A 21,582-nucleotide genomic window follows, 5' to 3' on the forward strand; every position below is an offset into this window, starting at 1 on the left:
TAGTACTGATTCTGTGACAGCCAAATGAGATACTCTACGCTAGACATTCAGTATAGGTGACCTTATCTCTTCAATCACTGTGTCAGGTACAATTATCACTGGTTCGAAGATGAGGAAATTGCTGCTCAGAAAATGTAAGTAATTTTCCTATATTGATGCAGCTAATCATTAAAAGAACTGGGGTTCAAGTCCAGTCTGGGATACTATGAAGTCCCTGTACTTACTCACCCCCCACCGTATGTCAGTCATGTCTCAAGGCCTTGGCTGTGGTGTTTCTGGTTCTAGGACCATACCATAGAGGAAGAAGGAAGAGCTAAGTAACTGTATGAACTCTTCATTCAGATGGCGGGTTTGAATCCCCGGGTCTAGCTGTGTGGCATGGACTAAGGGACTTAACTAATTTTAGCTTATTTCCCCCATCTAAAAAATTGTGAAAAAATATTGTACCACTTCATAGGAGTGTTATGGGTATTAACCAGGAAAATGCACAAAACCACAGTACAATACCTTCTGCATAGAAAGCTCTCTACTGAAAGTACCTGTCAGTTCTTGTTATTTGGTACTAGCAAAGACCAAAGTCTTAAAAAAAATCTAGAAGCACCTTCATATCACATATTCCTCAGTCATTAGAAACAAAAGCCACACAAATGAATGCAGTCCATTGCTGAAATGATTCAGAGTCTATTACTGCACTCTCTAATTTTCAATCATCTCATCCCAAAACAGGATTTACTGTTTTAAGATGGCTCCTAGGAAATGATGGTTGGATTTAAAATATCACTCAGTCAATTCTGCAACATCTAGCCGTTTTAGTTTTCTAGTCTTAAGACAGGAGAGTTCAAAAGTTAAATTTATTCTGAGGAAAAAAATGCTATAGCGTGACATAAATGCAGACGTATACAAAAACTGAATAGCTTTCATCTTTTAGAGAAGCTTTTCTAGAATTAATAGCTGGAAACTCTAGAAAAAAGGAGAGCAAGTATTAGTCAATTTTTTATGACTTTAGTTGGTGAATTACGCATATATATGTGTATAAAATCTGCCAATGGAGGGACAGGAGAGATCCTCATTAAAAATATGTGCTCTACAATTCTAGTAATGACTAATCTTATCTACTATAAACCAGGAAAGTGCAAAAGGTGATATGATCAGGAGGGAAAAAAAAATGCCATAGCATGACACGAAGACAAACGTATAGAAAAACTTACCACTTTGCTCTGTTGGGGAAGCTGTTGTACCATTAGTAACAGTGACAACTAGAAGAAATGAGAGCAAATATTGGTCAATTCTCCATGCCCAGTATTTGGCAGTCTGTGCATGTGTATAGTATATATATATATACACACACACATATATATGTGTAATCTGCTGACAGAAAGGAGGGACAGTCACCAAAGATATGAAAATTATGAGCCCCAAAATTCGAGGAATAATTGGTCTTTTGTTTTTTAAGCCTGAGAAATACAAAAGTTAAGTCCATGAGAAGACAAAAAACCTATAGCATGACAGAGAGGTAAACACAGACAATGATTTACTCCTTTCCTCTGTCGTAGCAGCCGTTGTTGGAGCAATAGTGGTGGTCATTGAGGCGACAACTAGAAGAAATTAGAGCAACATTAGTCAATTTTTCATGCCTGTTGCTCAATACTCTGGTTATGTCTTTGTATGAGTAGGTGTGTATGTACACACACACACACACACACACACACACACACACACACATAATCCACTGACAGAGAGACTGCCCTTAAACACATGAGCCCCATGATTCCAGGAGTTGTTCACCTAATTCTACGTAATTCAGTAGATCTCATTCAGGTGTCTTGTTTCTGCACCTGAGGATGTTGACATTCATGAAGAATATGTTTTTTTCTTCTTCATCGCAACTGGATGGTAATGTCCAACATTATCTTGTTTTCTTTTTGTATTCACAGTTCCTAGCACAGCGTCTGTCACAGAGGAGGTGATGAAGAAACACTTGTCCAAAGGAAAAAGAAACAGAAAATGTGGCTACTCTACAGTCTTCGGCACACACTGCTGACATGGAGAGTTGCTACCAAAATCCATCCATCAAAATTAGAATCCACAAAAGAATCTCACATTTGAAAGTATTTGATTTCGCAAATTTCCCATGTAATCTGAGGAAGCACGTGGACAATATACAGACATAACTACATCCATGTTATGTTTTCAAAAGCAAGACTTTTCACTGACATTATTTAATTTGCTCTTTGTCACAGCCCCAGGAGAAAGCCAGGGCAATTGTTGGCACCTAATTTGGTCACTGATGAAACTCAGGATCCAAGAAGGTAAAGATTGACTTCAGAAATTCGGGCTAAAAGGTCTTCACATGTTTCATTATGTGCCTGTTTCGCACTGTCTGAAAAGGGTTTGTTAAATGAAATAATCCAGACAGAGAAAGACAAATACCACATGATTTCACTCATATGTAGAAGATAAACTCATAGATAAAGAGAACAGATCAGTGGTTATCAGAGGGAAAGGGGATTGGGGGCGGTGGATGTAAGGGGTAGAGGGGCACACAGATATGGTGACAGATAACAATTAGACTACTGGTGGTGAGCACGATGTAGTCTACACAGAAACTGATAAATAATAAGGAACACCTCAAATTACACAATGTTATAAACCATTATGACCTCAAATAAATAACTGAAAAAAGAAAGAATACGAAGATAAAAGCTATACGTCTCTGAATATCTGTCCTTTTGTAGAATCTGAGTTTGGAACCATGCAAATATTTTACAAAGTTATAAAACAAAATTAATTTTTTAAAACTTCCTAAAAAGTAAAATGAAACAAATGAACCTGTACATCCAGTTGGTGGCTTAAGAGAGAGAGAAGATATTCCAAGAAGCATTACAACCGTAATTCTACTGTACAAACAAACCACAAAAACTGCAATAAACTCCTAAATTGTTTTCAGTATATTGTTGAAGGTCATGTTAGTATTGTTATTCTGAAATTAATGTTTGTATTCTAATAAGAAATTACATTGCTGTTATTGAGAACAAGATGATTTGGCGTCTGAGAAAAGAGTTGCCCATATAAGCTGGATGAGGTTAAATAAAACTGTTATTATCCTGAATTTCAAAAAAAAAGGGCTTGTTAACTCAGGGCCCCAGGAGAAAATCAAAGCAAGTTTTCAAACCTAATTTGATCACTAATGAATCTAAGGATCCGAGTAAATAAAGAAAGACTTCAGAAATTTGGACTATTACACAGCAAGTTCTCTGCACAATTTATGTGCTTGTTGCACAGGGCTTCAAAGGGCTTGTTAACCACAGGGAGAAGTACAAACTGATTCCTTCTCATTCATGGGTGCTTTAGGGCCTTTGGTCTGTTGTGTTCATTCTCAGTTATATGAAATACAAACCTGGAAAAACTAAGACCATAACAAAACTGCAGTGGCCAAATTATTTGATTTTCTGTTGATCTGTCATCTGGCTCCCTCAAATGAACACCATTTGGTTGCCTAATAACATTGTTTTGGGGTTGTACTCTGCATATAGCAAGATGAAAGTGAGAGTGACACTGCCTGCTGAGTAGAAAAATCATTGTCATCTTAATATTTTAGAGGATGACTCTCAGGATGAGAAAAGTTAAGTATGTTTTCATTGTCTTTTTCTTTTTACTGTTCCAAAGCATATACTATTTTAATTCTATGGGGAAATACAGGGTCAATTTTGGTGCCAATAAATGGAATAACATTTAAGAAAATTTATATTCGTTTGTTTTTCCTTCATATTTGACAGAAATGGTGTTGTATCCCTTTGAAAAGAAATGTTCTGAGAGGTTATATTTACATACACATACCTTGATTTACCGAAGGAAAGAGAATCTCTTGGTCAACCCCTCCTTTATTTTTCTCATGTTGGGCGATACATTTGTGTTCTTTATCCATTGACTCTTCAGTCACGGTCAGCCAGCTGAGTTTCATGTATGTGTCACTGGTCTTCATGGTTTTTCCCTCCTGGGACTCCAGAATTGTATTGCCATTCTTTTCCTTCCAATATACCTTGATAACATCTGGGAAAAAATTCTCAAGAAGACAAAGATGTGTTCCAGCCTTGTGGAGGTTGATTTCAGCAATTGAAGGAAGAAAAATGGTGGGCTTGGGAGAAGTGTCTGCAGGAAGGCGTCTATCTATGGGGGAAATGGAATAGCAATTAAAAAGATTCATCAGAGAAGCACAAAAACTGTGTGGTCTGAAACAACTTAATGCAAAGTAAAAGGAAGAAAAGCCACCATTGAGTTAGTGCTCACCATGGCCTTCCTTCCACTACAGGTTGTGGGTATTCATTGTTCTTATTTTCAGTAGGAAAAGAAGTTCCAGAGGTAATGTAACTTGCCCAGAGTCACAGCTTTAACTGGCAGAGCCTGGATTAAACCTTGGTCTTTGTTCTTTCTCCACGTGCTAAGATGGGGTGTGACTCTTAACTGCCCCACTACAAGGCACCTAATGTTCAAGAACACGTGCATTTTTAAAAATCTCTTTTGTTCCATCATAGTGGAGTTTGTTTTCAAGGTGAGTGGGAAGGTGGCGGGGATGGGGAGGAGATCAGGTAATGTTGATGATGTCTCTGCACATGAAACCGTTTGGTCTTTTTAAAAGTATTTCCCTTTCCTATCCTGTGATTTTTGTGGCTTATGCTCTTTGGGCCAAATAACATTTTCTCATGTTCTGCAGCTCTGCGAAACCTCACTCTTCATTGAACTGTTTCTGGAATGCACCATATTTGTCTTATTTGCCATATAAATAAATATCAGGAGGAAGTTTTTCATTTTTTTGTAATACACTGCACAGTCACTTGTTATTCAGAGTCCATTTCCATGTGTACTTGTCAATAAGGTAGACCTTTTAGCTTCAAATGTGGAACCATGCCCAGTTATGAGTAAATGAAGATCTCCCACTTGATGTCTAATTTTATATAATATCTCAATTTCACATCTGAACCACCCCATGGTTTTGAGTAGGGCGTACAGAACCTCCAAATTACTTACAATGTTTGGAATTTAGAAGCAAAATTTCTAAAACTTCTATTAAAAAATTATTGATTATTTTCAGAAACTCTATGAGATTAATCTTATCAAGTAAATGCACTCATCAGAATTTTGTTTCACTTCGGAAAAGGTTCACCAAAAGCATATTTTATTTTGGAATTTCATTTAAAGTTCAAGCACGACGAAGAATACATCACATTTTGAATCTCAGTGTCTCCTCTGAAATTCGTATCTTCCCTAAAATGCTGCTGAACTGTTTTAGAGTTCCACTATTTTCTTTGTCATCACCTGCTGAATAAAGTACATATATCACTGGTGTAATGTTAAATGTCACAGTTCCAGAATCTCTTGCAGACATAATGTCAAAATACATGAGAGAACATCATCGTTTACAAAGGCATGTCACTTGGATGCTGGAATGTTAGTTGACTACACATTTATTGTTAATCTAGTGATGGGAATTATAAATATTAAAACTCTTTCTAATTTTATTTCCAATTGACACACATGCTTTACTAATATTCTCTTTGTGCTAGTTTGGAGTTGCATTATTCAATGGACAATTTCTTACGAAAAGAAGGATTAGACGTCTCATTTGAGAAGAAAAGAAAAAAGAATTCTAGGGAAGATCTGACTCTAGCAAAACTCCTGATTTTTGCACTAAATCAGTAAGCAAACAAAGTTGAGTTCTTCCTCATGCTTAGGTATAATTAGGTCTTAATATGCTTATTTTAATTTTATACATCTTGCTTCTAGTGTAAATGACACTTTATTGATGATGACAGTAAGACACTATATTTCTCCAACCTTATACTTTGTTTGTAATGTAAAAAGTGTGTTATCAAACAAGATGAATTTTTCAATCCTACATCATATTTACATAAGTTTAGTCGTTAGTCAATATATTAAAGAATCTAATTCTCATCTTATGAACTTTTGTTTATTCATAGGAATACCTCTGCTTCGTTACAACGATGAAATTGAAGTTGAAATGATCAATTGAAAAATTTCTGTGTAACACCACACTATTCTTACCACCTGTCACTTTTCCTTACCTGGAATTTGTTTCATTCTTTTAAAGATAAAATGAATCTTGAATTTCCATAACTTTCTCAATATAATAGTCAGCTGAGTATTAAATAGTGTACTTGTGTATATAGGGTTAGTGCCTATATTTTAAATAATTATATGAGATGCTTTTTACTTAAAAATTCTTTTCAAACCTTTTAACAGTGTTTTTCGTGGTCAAAATAATTTTCATGTTGCATAGAAAGGAAATCAGGTAAAAAAATTAATAAACCTAATTCATTTATATAAATTCGTCTGCATGATCAAATAACACATTTGAGTGAAATTGCCTGAGTTGTTTATATTTTACTAAGATGCAGCAGTATAATTTCTACATAAATTTAGCAAATCTCAACTACATTTTTAATTGAAAGTATGATATTTCAAACCTACACATTGATATTTATTTGTGTTCTCTAGTTTCTCCTTTTAATTTTTCTTTTATCAAATAAGCAATTACAGCTCTTTCATATTTAAGTGAGCGTTTCAAATTTGTGACAAGTTTCTGCAATAATTGATTTTACACCAAACATTTTCTGTATGAATTTAAACTTTTTGCTGATAAACATGAACATGAAGCTCAAACTTCTTGCTTATAAATTTTAAAGCCAATAAATATTGCTATTTGAAATGATATCAGCTAAAATATAGACTATGATTTAAAGCATAGAACAAAAACAAAATAAAAGACAAACAAATTTTAATCTCACTTTTCTTGCCAAGTAAGGGAAAAATCTGCTAAAGAGAAACAAACACCTCCAAATTCCTACCCTGTGTGTGAGTGGACAGACAGTAAGATAACTTTCCAGTGGAGCAGTTGGAAGGAAGCTGATTCTCTGGAGAGTTGCTGCTTTGTCCATGTCATTGGCTGCAAACCACTCCCCACACTGGATACAAATCTCTCTTCACATTTGAATTGGGGGAACGTGTATCCAGCACTTGTTAGGTGTTGGACAACGTGCCAAGTACTTTACTCACACGATTTCATTTGACTCTCATACAAGCCCTGCTGGATACAAACTGTCATCTCCTTTTATGGATTAGGAAACTGAGGCCAGAGAATCGTCCCCCAAGTTCACATAAGCAGGACGTAAGTGGTGGAGCCAGGTCAGCCTGACTCCAAAGACCAGGCTCTTTGACAACACCCTCTCATTGTTAGAAAGGAAATGTGTCAACTAACAAAACTCACTAGTGATAATAAATTTTATCCATGGACCAAACACTTTCATGATAATTTCATACGTCGTATTTCAGTTCCCTACGTAACTCCATATGTACACAAAACCAAATACTATTCTAATCGTTGCACAACGGTATCCTTGCTGTCCTTGTGACAAGGATTTGTTTTAAAACCTCTTAAGATTTCAACATCCAATCCTCATCACGTTCCTGTTTTTCCTAAAGTTTCTTAACTATCATTGCAATTTAATTCCTTCTTGCCTTCCCTCTATCACCCTCAAAAGTTCCATTCTTCTGACACTTACCTGTGATGACAAGTTTTGTTCCAACACTGAAGAGTTTTGTATAATAATTCCACAGTGATCAACTCGTATCAAAAACTTTAGACTAATTAGCTTCTCTGAGTTCTTCAAATTCTAGGGCACTATGTGATCTGTGACTCAAGACACCAGGGTTTTTGTCCTGGTGCATTTTGCTCAAAACGAGTTTACAGCCAAGTTCTGGGGCTGAGAAATCAAGTAAACTAAAGGCTTTGGTGCTTTATTTGTTTGAAAACAATGATGTTAGTGTAAATCAATCCAACATCCCTACCAGAGCTGCAGTGAGACCTAAATGAAACAAGATCTGAAAAAGGATTTAATTAAAAATGCTATAGAAATAGAGATTATTATTAGGTTATTATCATTATTAGTGACGATTTGTGACGACTGTGTGCTCCAATTCGACATCTTAATCTCATGGGACCAAATCTTGCCCTTACTAACAGGCATTCAGTGTTTTGGCGTTGCAATTAGATGGCGGCAATTAAGTGTGAAGACTTGTCCCTTTGTTTGCATTCCATTTTGCTCTAATAAGCCTGGAATTCTCAAAGCCATCGTCAGAGGAAGTGTGCCTTTCATACAACCAATAAATAGGCAATCATTGTCTTATCTTACTGCTGTATTCCTAGAGTTAAGAAAATCAAGTAGAACATTGGCTAAAGCCTAATAATATGCAGTCAGTGTATGGAACTGCTTGACTTGTGTTGTCCGAAACAAATGGTTCTTTTCCCTAATCAACCGCACAATCTATTTGCATTCCAAGTTTTCACCAGAAATTTCAGACTCCAATTGATATCTTTGCAGTTCATGTGGAAAGTTCAGCTTGGAACTCTTGGCAGTGTGCCTTCAAGGCAAAATGGCTGGAGAGACAGCAAGAGGCCTGTCCTCAAATCCTTCTATTGTCTCGTTAGATCACTAAACGTTACCTGACTGACCGTGTCTGCTGAGAGTCACCATCTGTGGATGACATTCAATGTTACCATACCCAAAGCATTGATGCAGTGCTGGTATAAAACGGGTTTGCTGAAAGATGGCTTCTTCCATTTTATAAATTGGATTTGAAGGCAATGCCCACTCCATATTTCACTTTGCTCCTAAAGGACTCATGCATTAAAATCCTTTACTAATTTTATAGTGGGATAAACTTATCTTATATAGAAATTTGATTTGTTTCATTTTACCAGTTAATGAAAAGGCTGAATTCCACTACATTTTTTCTCCTACCTTTGAGCAGAAAATTTGAGCCTGTGCTTCTTGCTAGATTATCATAGACCTTTTTTCTTCTGCTCTCCTTAGTGGTTTTCACGTTTATTTTTATTTCATGGTCTGACTGTACACACATACCTCGGAAACATTACAGGTTCAGTTCCAGACCACCACAACAAAACAAATATTGCAATTAAGCAAGTCACACAACTTTTTGGTTTCCCAGTGCATATAAAAGTTACATTTACAATATACCATAGTCTATTAAGTGTAGAAGCATTATGTCTAAAAAACAATGTACCTACCTTAATTAAAAAATACTTGATTGCTGACGAATGCCAAGTATTTGAGCCTTCATGGGTCCTAATCTTCTTGCTGATGGAAAGCCTTGCTCAATGTTGATGGATGCTGAATTGTCATGGTGGCGATTGCTGAAGACTGAGATGGTTGTGGCCATTTCTTAAAATAAGACAACATTGAAGTTTGCCACATCAATTGAATCTTCCTTTCACAAACTATTTCTCTATAGCATGTGATGCTGTTTGATAGCCTTTTACCCACGGTAGCACTTTCAAAATCAGAGTCAATCCTTTCAAATCTGCCGCTGCTTTATCAACTAAGTTCATGTAACGTTCTAAGTCCGCATGGTCATTTCACAGTCTCCACAATGTCTTCACCAGGAAGAGATACCATCTCAAGAAACCAGTTTCTTTGCTCCTTCATAAAGAAGCAGCTTCTCATCCATTAAAATTTAATCATGAGACTGCAGCAATTCACTCACACCTTCAGGCTCCACTTCTAATTCTAGCTGTCTTGCTATTTCCACATATCTTCAGGTACTTCTCCACTGAAGTCTTGAAGCCCTCGAAGTCGTCCATGAGAGTTAAATAAACCTCTTCCAAATTCCTGTTAATGTTGATATTTTGACCTCTTTCATCGAATCACAAATGTTCTTAATGACATCTAGAATGGGGAATCCTTTCTAGAAGGTTTTCAATTTACTTTGCCGACATCCATCAGAAGAATTACTATGGCAGTTCTAACCTTATGAAATGTATTTATCAAATAATAAGACTGGGAAGTCAAAATTACTCCTTGATCCATGGGCTACAGAATGGACTTTTCGTTAGCAGGCCTGAAAAGAACATGAATCTCATTGCACATCTCTATCAGATCTCGGGTGAACAGGTGCATTGTCAATGAGGAACAATACTTTGAAAGGAATCCTCTTGTCTGAGCAATAGATCTCAACAGTAGGCTTAAAATATTCAATAAAGCATGTTCTAAACAGATACCCAAGTTTTACTGTTTCAGTCATATAGCACGGGCAGAGTAGATTTAGCATAATTCTAAGGACCCCTGGATTTTCAGAATGGCAAGTGAACATAAAGTCATTAGCTGCATTAGCCTAGAAAAAGAGAGCCAGTCTGTCCTTCAAAGCTTTGAAGCCAGGCGTTGAGTTCTCCTCTCTAGCTACGAGCGTCCTAGATGGCATCTTCTTCCAACATAAGGCTGCTTCATCTACATTGAAACTCTGTTGTTCAGTGTAGCCACCTTCGTGAATTTTCTTAGCTGGATCTTCTGGAGAACTTGCTGCAGCTTCTACAGCAGCACGTGCTGCTTCCCCTTGCACTTCTATGTTATGGAGATGGCTTCTGTCCTTGAACCTCGTGAACCCACCTCTGTTAGCTTCAACTTTTCCTCTGCTGTTTCCCAACCTGTCCCAGCATTCATAGAATTGAAGGGCGTTACAGCCTTGCTCTGCATTAGGCTTTGGCTTAAGGGAATGTTGTGGCTGATTTGATCTTCTATCCAGATTGCAAAAACTTTGTCCACATCAGCAATAAGGCTGTTTCACTTTCTTACCATTTGTGTGTTCACTGCAGTAGCACTTTTCATTTCCTTCAAGAACTTTTCCTTTGCAGTCACAACTTGGCTAGCTTGTGTAAGGGGCCTAGCTTTTGGCTTATCTAGGCTTTGATATGCCTCCCTCACTCAGCTTACTCATTTCTAGCATTTATAACTTAAAATGAGGGACACGCGGGTCTTCTTTTCACTTGACCACCTAAAGGCCATTGAACAGTTATTAACTGGCGTAATTTCCATATTGTTGTGTCTCACTGAATAGGGAGGCCCTGGGAGAGGGAAGGAGATCATGGAACAGTCGGTGGAGCAGTCAGAACAAACACAACATTTATTGATTAAATTCACTGTCCTATATGGGCAGAGTTCATGGTGTCAAAAACAATTACAGCTGTAACATCACAGATCACTGATCACAAATCACCACAATAAATATAATAGTAATGAAAAACTTTGAAATATTGTGAGAATTTCCAGAATGTGACACAAAGAAACAAAGTGAGCAAATGCTTTGGCCAAAATGGTGCTCATAGACCGATGGACACAGGGTTGACACAAACCTTTGATTTTTTATTTATTATTCTATTTTTTAATTTTTTATTTATTTTTTTGAGGAAGACCAGCCCTGAGCTAACTACAGCCAATCCTCCTCTTTTTGCTGAGGAATACTGGCCCTGAGCTAACATGAGGGCCCATCTTCCTCTACTTTCTATGTCGGATGCCTACCACAGCATGGCTTTTGCCAAGCAGTACCACATCCAAACCCAGGGTTCTGAACCAGCAAAACCCCCGCCACCGAGAAGCAGAACATGCAAACTTAACTGCTGCGCCACACAGCCGGTCCCCAGACCTTTGAGTTTTTAAAAAAAGCATATCTGCAAAGGGCAATAAAGCAGAGTGAGATACACTGTGGTATGCTTGCACTATATATTTGATTTTAAGTCTTATCGAATTGAGATGATTTTTGAAATAGGCAGTTGAAATAAATGACAAACGGTTTTTGAATTATAGCTTGCTTCTTTTTCTGCCCCAGTGGTTGTTAGATTAGTGAGGTCTAATCCAACTGTGACGTGAGAGTTGAGAGAATATGTTTGCAAATCCTAGCTGTGTGATATATACACAAAACATGCAGAATTCAAACAGACTAAAAGTGCCAGAACATAAGGTAAGTTTTTCTTTCTCAAAACTATCCCTGAGAAAACAGGGGTCGCCTTATGTTCCAGTCCTTGTGTAACTTCTTGTACTAAAAGAGGCTCTTCTAATACTCTGCTGTGATCCAAAAATACTACTTGGACAAGATCTCCAGCTGAAATTAACTCAATTAGCACTAGTTTTGGAACTAAAGGTGGTGAAAGAAAATAAAGAAATTGATCGTGGTTTGGTAAATATTACTTGGGAATAAAGCTCTACAGTTTATGCTTTCATTACACTTTCTATTTCTATAGAACAGAATAAATGAAAAAAAAAATCCTTCCTTTTATTTTATCAGTGGAGAGTTGCCTCTTTGAATAAAATATCCAGTGATATCATCCTACCGGGATCCCCAAACAGACACTCAGTCCCTAAGGTGACCCAGAGAGTTGCTCTAAGAAGATGTTTTAGATGCATGTGAAGACTCTGAACAAAATGTTTAATGAAATGTTTTAGGGCAAAAAGAACATTTCTCAACTCATATTTGTATTGATATAATTTTTAAGTTTGTGGCCATAATCTAATTAAGAAATTATGTATTATAAATGGATATTTGTATTTATCTATATCACTAGAAATTTATAGATTCGAGCTGCAAAAGCCCCTCTTTTTTTGACTTCCAGACATTTCTACTGGAAAATGAGGGGCCATTTTATATCAGGCTAATATTATTTGAGATAATTCTTATTACATTATAATAATTTTTAGAGACAGGTAAAAATTGGTCTCAGAAAATTGAAAGTTTTACCAATCACTGACTGTTTATTATATTGTGACCTGTAGACGAGGTGGTGATTAATACATTTATCTGTACTCCTGAATTCATAAAGAATTCCAATGGTGGCAATTTGAATTCTGGAGAATTGACATTTTTATCACTGACCATGTTGGAAATTTCCTTATGTAATTTCATTTACTCCTCACAGCATCCATGAGATGATTGTTGCCTAGATTGAACGGATAGATAGGAATACATCAAAATGTTATCAGAGATTACTGTTGATATACAATTTTAATTTTGTCTTTATTTTTGTATTTTGAAATTTTTTTCATGATTAGCAAGTATTATTTTTGTAATTTTAGTAGAGAAATAACAAGTGAACCAAATCATCCATGCAAAAGGATGATTATACGGAAAAGGTAAACCCAGGATCAAAGTCCGTACTTGTCCTTGCACTACATTGTCCTAAAAAAAGTTTTCCAGAACCCGCATGAATTATATCTGTGCCACCATTATTTAATTTGATTGCTGCAATTTATTGAATATGTAGTAAGTTAAGGAAAAAAGAATTAGAATGCTGCTTTTCAGTTTATGAATTCTTTGTTTATATGATCACAGCCACTAAGGAAACCAAATTATATAATTTCTTTCATTTTTTCATTGCTTTACCTATTTTGTGAGAATTCTTTGAAAACTTTCATTTCAATGGATCTAGCAGGCTAGCAACATCCTTGTGAGATGTTCTCCTTCATTCAGGCAAAATTTTACCTTTAAGGCTAACAAGGACTGAATAAATTTACTGGACTGAATTTAGAAAAAAAAATAAACCCAGCTTATGACATTCTTGAATATGGTCATCCAGTTAAATATTTTAATACCTGATGTTAATCATCCTCTCACCAAATGACACCTTTAGCAATTTTCATTCATATTTACTATTAGCTATTTTTGGAATCAAATATCTAAAGTTCATTACACATCTTTCAATACAGAAATAGCAAATGGACCTACTTCCTCCCCTTCTTAGGGCCTCACAATTGGTGTAACTAGTTAACTCCTTGTGAATGTCCTCCTTGCTAGCTCAGGCAGAGAACTGACTCCCAGGACCTGGATGGAATAGAACACTTATCCCCTAGACTAGAAGCTTTAGAATGTTGGGACTGAGTCTGTTTGTGTCTCGTCACCATTTTATCTCTAGCCTCCAGTATAGAAAGTGTCTTCAATGAGGGTTTTTGTCAGAATGAAAGAGCAAACGAGTATGTAAAACCATGCAGACTCTTTTCATGGACCTTGAGCAGAAATGGCTTAATGAACGTACGAATTCCCCTAAACTGGCCCATCTCTAGGAAATTCATCAAGAGTTGTGAGCATACATTTTCACTGATCTCAGTATACTTTTAAGGAGTTAGAGTAATAAGTGAGATTTATTAATGTTCTATAATCAATTACTTTAAGAATTAGTTTTTTGCACTGCTGTTGGGGATGACATTAAAAAACCCATAATATACGTTTGGCAGGTTATTGAAAGAAAGGAGAACTAAGTTTTACCTCAAAATATAGAGAAGAGGTAATTAATAAAAGTGTCTCTCACTAAAAGATCGTCTACAAGTAAAGCATCTTGAAGCAATAACTTCTAATGGATAACTGCTATAGTCCTAAAACCATGTGAATTTCTAGTATGACTCTACTATTTTTTTTGTGTGTGTTTTAAAAGTATAATTTCAATCTGCTTACAACCAGGGAAGTAAACAAACTATTTACAGAGTGGTTTTGTTTTCCTATACAGTGACCAGCAGCTGTAAACTTGCTGTTCATATGCCGAGCCCACATATACGACAGTCAAGTAAGGATGATCCTAAATTGCTTTTTCTAAAAAGCACTTATCAACTTTTCATTACTAGGGTAAAAATAGAAAAAAATTACTTACCAGAGGGAGTTACTATGAGCTTAGTTCCGTCTCCGAATATCTTGATCCAGCTTGAGGTATCACACTGGTTACAGCTTCTGCAAAAACTCAGCCTTCTCCTCAGGTTCATGATGTAACTAGCAGTTAAAAAGCTGTGTACTGGCAATTTGATCTTCTGAGTTCCTTTGGAAGTCCTTGAATATAAGCTTTGTGGCATCAGATATTTTACAATTTTTCCTCAGATAAATTGACCCAAATGTCTGTTTTCCAGCAAGACGGTAATCATTGAAAAGCATTGATGGCAAAGGGAAAGAATAAAAGAGGAAAAAGAAGAGATCATTCCCAACTTATCAAGCAACTACTTTTTAAAATCACTAGGAAAAGCATTCAGAGAATAAAGTTTTGTTTTGTTTTTTTATTTCCAGGTGTTCAGTTGTTTAAACTGCTCAGAGATTGCATCGAAGGAAAGGACCTTTTGTTCTCACAAACATCAGCGCTGCTTCATTAGTGATTTTGGAATGTGTTTCTGAAAGGAAGATACTCTTTAGCAGCTAAAATGGAAATATGCCCATTTTAGGCATATTCAAATATATGGCAATTCGAATATACTGGAGAAATGTGAACAAACTTCCCATTTATTTTACTTTATCTTTTTTGCTAAGGAAGATTTGCCCTGAGCTAACATCCACTGTAAATCGTTCCCATTTTTTTGTATGTGAGTTGACACCACAGCATGGTCACTAACGTGAGTGATGTGAGTCCGGGCCAGGGAACTGAACCCAGGCTGCCGAGTCAGAGTGCACTGAACTTACCACTAGGCCACCGAGGTCAAAGTTTCCCACTTTTAATGAAGCCTTGTTACCATTGGCAATATGATTCTTTACCCAGCAATGTCAATGAGAAAATGATTTCTGTGATGACATTACTTTTCCTGGAATAAATGCAGAAATTTATAGAATTCTATCTCCTATGAAATATCAGATTCTTTATTTAAACTAAAATGTGAAATGACATCAAGCACTTTTTCCAAACACAAGGTTATGAAACTAGAAATCAACTGCGAGAATAAAGCTGGTAGAATCACAAATATGCTACTGAATAACTATAGGATCAATGAACAAGTCACAGGGGAAATATAAATAAAGTACCTAAAGACAAATGAAAAGGAAACATGTCCTACCAAAATCTATGAGATGCATCAAAACTGGTACTATGTGCAATGTTTTTAGCAATACAGGCCTACCTCTAAAAACAAGACAAACGTTTATCTCAAATAAATACTCTAACATAACACTAAAGGAACAAGAAAAGGGAGAACAAAGAAAGCCAAAAATCAGTAGAAGGAAGGAAATCATAAAAAGCAGAGTGGAAATAAATGAACTAGAGATGAAAAAGAAATAGAAAGGATCAATGAAACTAAGAGCTGGTTCTTTCAAAAGATAAACAAAATTGACAAAACTTTACTAGACTCACTAAGAAAAAAAAAGAAGACTCGAATAAGTAAAATCAGAAATGAAAGAGGGAAAATTACAACAAAGACCACAGAAAGAAAATTGATAGTAAGAGAATAATATGAACAGCTAAATGCAAACATATTAGATAATATAGAAGAAATGCAGAAATTCTCAGAATCAACAACCTTCCAAACTGAATCAAGAAGAAATAGTCTGAATATACCAAGCACATGCAAGGTGATTGAAATAGCAATCAAAAACCTAAAAAGTACAAAAGTTCAGAACCAGACAACTTCTCTGGTGAATTCTACCAAACATTGAAAGAAAATCTAATAGCTCTCCTTCTCAAACTCTCAAAAATATTGGAGAGAAGGTGATGATTCCTAACTTATTTTACAAGTTCAACATTGCCCTGATACCAAAAACAGACAAGCACAACAAAAAGAAGAAAATTATAGGTCAATATTGCTGACAAACATAAATGCAAAATTATCAACAAAATATTGGCAAGTTGAACACAATAGCATATTGAAAGAATCATACATCACGATCAAGAGAAATTTCTTCCAGGGATGCAAGGGTGGTTGAATATCCACAAACCAATCAACAGGATTCACCACACTAACTAAATGGAGAATAAAAATCCCATGATCATCTAATAAGTGTAGAGAAAATATTTGACAAGATTCAGAATACATTTATGCTAAAAACTCACAGTAAAATGGGTATAGAAGGAAAATATCCTTACATAATAAAGGCCATGTTAGTCAAGCCCACAGATAATATCACCCTCATCGGTGGAAAACTGAAAGCAATCCCCCAAGAACAGGAATGAGACAAGGATGCCTAATTTTGCCACTCATTCAAAATAGTATTGGAAATCCCAGCAAGAACAATTAGGCACAAAAAGGAATTAAAGCTATCCAAATTGGAAAGGAAGAAGTAAAGCTGTCACTATTTGTGGAAGACATGATTATATATCTAGAAAATCCTAACGAATCCACCAAAAAACTATTAGAAATAATAAATGAAAACAGTATCTCAAATTTACCCAATAGAATGTCTGACTCCATCCTGACACTGTTGTCAGATGAAATGTGCAGCAGGGGCTGCAGGGTTGGACCAGAGCTTTCCTGATATCAATATACGGACGTCGTAGATATTGTTACCCCAGATACCTCACGTTCCAGGCAGCTGTGTTTGACAGACATATAGGAATGGAAAGCTGAGGTTTGTCCAGATGACCTGCACCATACATACACACTGACAAATGAGGGAAGGAGAAGACTAATGAGCAAAAACTTAGAATTTTCTACAATGTTAGAGAATACCTGTCAATGGGAATTGCGGGAAAAAAACAACTCACAAGCTCCAAGGACTGGGAGAGGTAATGCTTGGAAGAGTGACAGCATGTCTGAATCAACTGCCCTCTCCTCCAGGGCAGCCTGCAACCCCTGCTGAGAAGAGTCTCAGACCATGTGGCTTGGCTGAGTCCACCAAGTCAAACCTCCCATTGGGGAGGGTGAACATGGCTCCCTTGCCTCATTGTGAAGAAGTGTCCTCACTACTGTTTGCATATCTCCTCTATGTGAAGACAGCAGAGCAAGGTCCTCCACCTTAGATCAGACCACGTGGTAGAGACGGCCACCACAGAACTCTGAGAGGACTCGTTTATCCCAACAGTATTCATGAAGCTCCCACTATGAGCAAGACATTATGCTAAGTTACTTGAGTGTAATAAAGATGCCATGATATGGCACCTAACTGGGGAGAGCTGTCCAATGGGGAAACCACTATGACTCAATGCTATAATGTTGGTCTTCTCTCCTTTCTCCCACTGTCATTCATGGAATAAATCATCAATAACTCCACTGAGTTGTCACACCAGAGTTGACGAGAAGAAGAAAAGATGGTCTACGCTGTGGTGTGCATAATTGGGCCCAAAGAGAACTTCTTCAACCACCTGGAAAGACATTGGTTTATCAGTGTGTTACCATATTTTCAGCTATCCACGGACCCTACAGCTTACAGTGGTACCAGCATCTTGAGGGGTCTGAATACTCTATTCTGGTTTGTTGGCTTCTCTTTAAGGTTTAGGTTTATGTTCTCTCCCTCAGCTACCTGAACAACTTATCCCTACTAAATCCCAGCTTCTTCTCTATGAAACTGGGGTTCCTCATTCTGGATTCCTGGCTTCCCTTTTTGTCTGTTTTTTCTTATTCTAACCCAAGACTTTCCATCTGTCTTAGGGTATATTTACGGACTGCCCTTCACCAATCCACCAAAAGTTGTTGTGATCCATATTTCTATTCTTACTTTACTTGATTTGCCTGAGCGATCTTTTCCATTCTTGGCTTTAATTATCTTGAGGAAATTGGGAAAGCAATGATAGGAGGAAATTACAGACCCATATCCATCCCACGCCTTCTCCTGAGCTCCATGCACACATATCCAGCTGACTAACGGGCATGGTCATGTGTATGTGATTTAGTAGCTCAAACTGTCTTTGTACATAGCCCAGGTGAACTCTTTCGCACCCCCAACCCATCTCTTCTTCCTCCCTCACTAAAGGACTTTGTTACCCACTTTGTGCAAGTCAGGATCCTGAGGGTCAGCCTCCATTCTCCCCTTTAAGAGGAGTTAAAACCTCAGTGAAGGTCACAGGACTCAAAAGGGCAAAGCAGGAGTCAGTGACGGGAGAAGACAGGATGTAGGGCGGTGTGGAGGTTCACAGCAGAGCACTGGGCAGCTCCTCTGGGGAATGTGGATGATGCTGTTCTGTAAGGAGACAAGTGAGGAGCTTGTTCCTCCTGTTGGCCACACCCTCATTATCACCAGTTCACAGAGATCACTCCTCCCTGGAGTCAGGCACTGAGATGGGGGCAAGAAGAAGAAAGGGTTCTGTGTTATTAGGACAACGGGGAAGATACAATGAAGGGAACAACCTGAAAACAAAGTGAAAGTAAGTTTCAGCCCCCTCTACCCTGTACCCCTTCTGGGGGGTCGTAGCCTTGTCCTAGGCTTCAGGAGAGGGTGGGGATGCTGGGATCTTTCACAGGAGACATGCCTTTATTATCAATTTCTAACAACAAAAACAGAAGCTGAGGGAGACAGATGATGAGTTAACAATCTGAGGAGCAGTTTTCCCTCAGATCATTTAGTCTTTACTTTCATTAATCATTTTTAACAATACTATTGAAGTGCACATAAACTTTGAATATTTAATTGGAAATGTATCAATTAACTTAGATCTCAAAGAGCTTTTTTTCCCACCATGTTTAGCTGCAGAGAAGTTTCCTCTTTGGGGCTGCAGGATCAGCAGCACAGGTTTTCTTTCCTTTCTTTTTCTTTCAAGAAGTTGGCTTTATAAAAAGGTAGTGAATATAGTTATATCTTTTTTTTATCATTTTGCTTTAATACAGAAATCAGAACCACATAATTTCAGCAGTTGCCCCACATCATTTTACAGATGAGAGAACAGAGTTCCAGAGCAGCTGGAGATCCACCCAGATTCCCATATGGGGTGGCATTAGGGGGAAGTGGAAGGTGGAGGGGCCGATGTCTTCCCAGGGGTGACTGCATCACCCTGCATGAGGATTGTCATCTACCACCATGATCTGAGTGGCAGGCCTGCTAATGGAGGAGGGCGCCAAGAAGGTGGCAATATTGTCTCCTGTGCATCTAACCGCGGACTCCTCTGCTGCAAAGTGACTGACAGTTGGTGGGGCAACAAGTTAGAGACTGGATTTAGAAATCGACTTACTGTCTCAGCTTTCAGCCATTTTGTGGTCAATCTCCAGAGAGTCCTTCATCCTTGAGATTATTTGGAAAACATTTTATTTATTCATTCTTCAGGGGAGATGGTCAGAATTCTTTAATTGTTAGTAAATGTGCTATCCAATAGTAATAAATGTGTCAGACATTCAAGTCACAAATTAATTTTTTTAGCTGCTGCATTAAAAAAAAAGTAAAAATGGGCCAGCTCCATGAAGTAGCGGTTAAGTTCACCACACTCCACTTCAGCATCACAGGTTTACAGGTTCAATGTGGACCTACACCACAGGTCAAGCCATGCTGTGGCAGGGACCCACATACAAAATAGAGGAAGATTGGCGCAGATGTTAGCTCAGAGCAAATCTTCCGCACTAAAAAGGAAACCATAAAAACTATTTTCAATAAATTTAAAACAAACAGTTAAAATTAAGTTGAGGGTTATTTTTCTCTAGTCCAAGATATGCAAAGTATCATTTCAACATGCAATCAATATAGAAATCTTTCAGGAGACGTTTCACTTTTCTTATCTTAACTTCAAGATATGGTTTATATTTTACACATGCAGTCCATCTCAGCTTGGACTATTGGTCTGGCTACATTTTAGGTGCTCAGCAGCCACATGTGGCTGGTGACTACTGGATTTAGCAGCACAGATTCTCCTCTGAATGCCTCAGAAGCACTGAGCTGGATGATCTTTAGAAAGGTCCCTCCAACTACATGGCTCCTTGATTCCGGGCCAGCCTGCAGCAGGAGGTCTCACTTAGAAAACAAAAGCCACTGGGATTCTTTCCATGCTCAGAGTCCAGTCAGCAGGAGGTCTCAGTGGCATCAAGGCAGGGCTGGTTCTGGTGTCTCAGAAGAAGTGGTGGATCAGGTTCTTCCTGATCTGCAGGGGAAATGACCAGTTCTGAGGCTTCCTGCTCCCCATGAGCACTGCACGGGTCCCGTAGCAGGGTTCCCAGTCTGGAAAGAAATCCTAGGATGAATGTGTCCATCTGGGATTCAGGGAAGCATGGTTCTCATATCCTGTCAGTTGTTCCCCCTAAAATTCCACGCTGGAAACACATTGCTTCAGAAATACGAAGACATACCTGCAGGGTTCAGCTCCCACGTCTATCTTTCTGTGATTTGCTGTTGATTCAGATTTGGCTCTGAATCCTGACATTTATTTTTCTGTAACACAACAAAACAAAAATCAGACATTGAAATGTCTCATGGACATTATTTAATATGCCATATGCACTAGTACTGGATTTTTTTTTTTGAACCAATTGAGATGTCGCTATGCAGATTGACTAAGAGAAATCAATTTCATTTATCATCTGGTTGCTTCAAGAAGGGACTAGACTGTGAATTCTGGTGGATATTTGAGACAGACAACCTGTGGGAATCAGTTTCTACTCACCTGGACCGTGACGATGTCTCCTGAGCATTATGCCACATGCAGGAATGTTTTCAAATCAATGCAAGTTTTAATATGTAATGATAAGCTTTAAAATTAATATAGCATCTAATATCATGAGAACTTGCTATTTTTTAGGCATTATATAAAATGTTTTCTTATATTATTTTATCTATTTACTGATTGAGGTAATATTGGTTTAGAACATTATATAAATTTCAGGTGTAAATCATTAAATTTTGAATTTTGTGTAGACTACATCGTGTTCACCACCCAAAGACTGATTACTATCCATCATCATACACATGGACATTGTCACTTCTTCCCCCCCCCCCCTCTTCCCCTCTGGTAACCACCAATCTAATCTCTGTCTCTATGTGTTTGTTGTTGCTGTTGCTGTTTTTATGGTCTACTTATAAGTGAGATGATTGGTATTTCACTTTCTCCATCTGACTTATTTCACTTAGCATATT

The 21,582-nt window shown here is 37.5% G+C and overlaps 1 gene segment (V, D, J or C); it reads right to left on the reverse strand.

The window, feature by feature from the left end:
* LOC124243902 (T cell receptor gamma constant 2-like) overlaps nucleotides 1-21,582 on the reverse strand; it is a 40,302-nt gene that overhangs the window by 9,794 nt on the left and 8,926 nt on the right. The window contains 4 exon segments of the C gene segment in view: nucleotides 1,890-1,949; nucleotides 3,838-4,167; nucleotides 14,501-14,550; nucleotides 15,715-15,724. Of these exon segments, the coding sequence occupies nucleotides 1,890-1,949; nucleotides 3,838-4,167; nucleotides 14,501-14,550; nucleotides 15,715-15,724 (450 nt within the window).

Source organism: Equus quagga, chromosome 8, assembly GCF_021613505.1.
Source record: "Equus quagga isolate Etosha38 chromosome 8, UCLA_HA_Equagga_1.0, whole genome shotgun sequence".
NCBI lineage: Eukaryota > Metazoa > Chordata > Mammalia > Perissodactyla > Equidae > Equus > Equus quagga.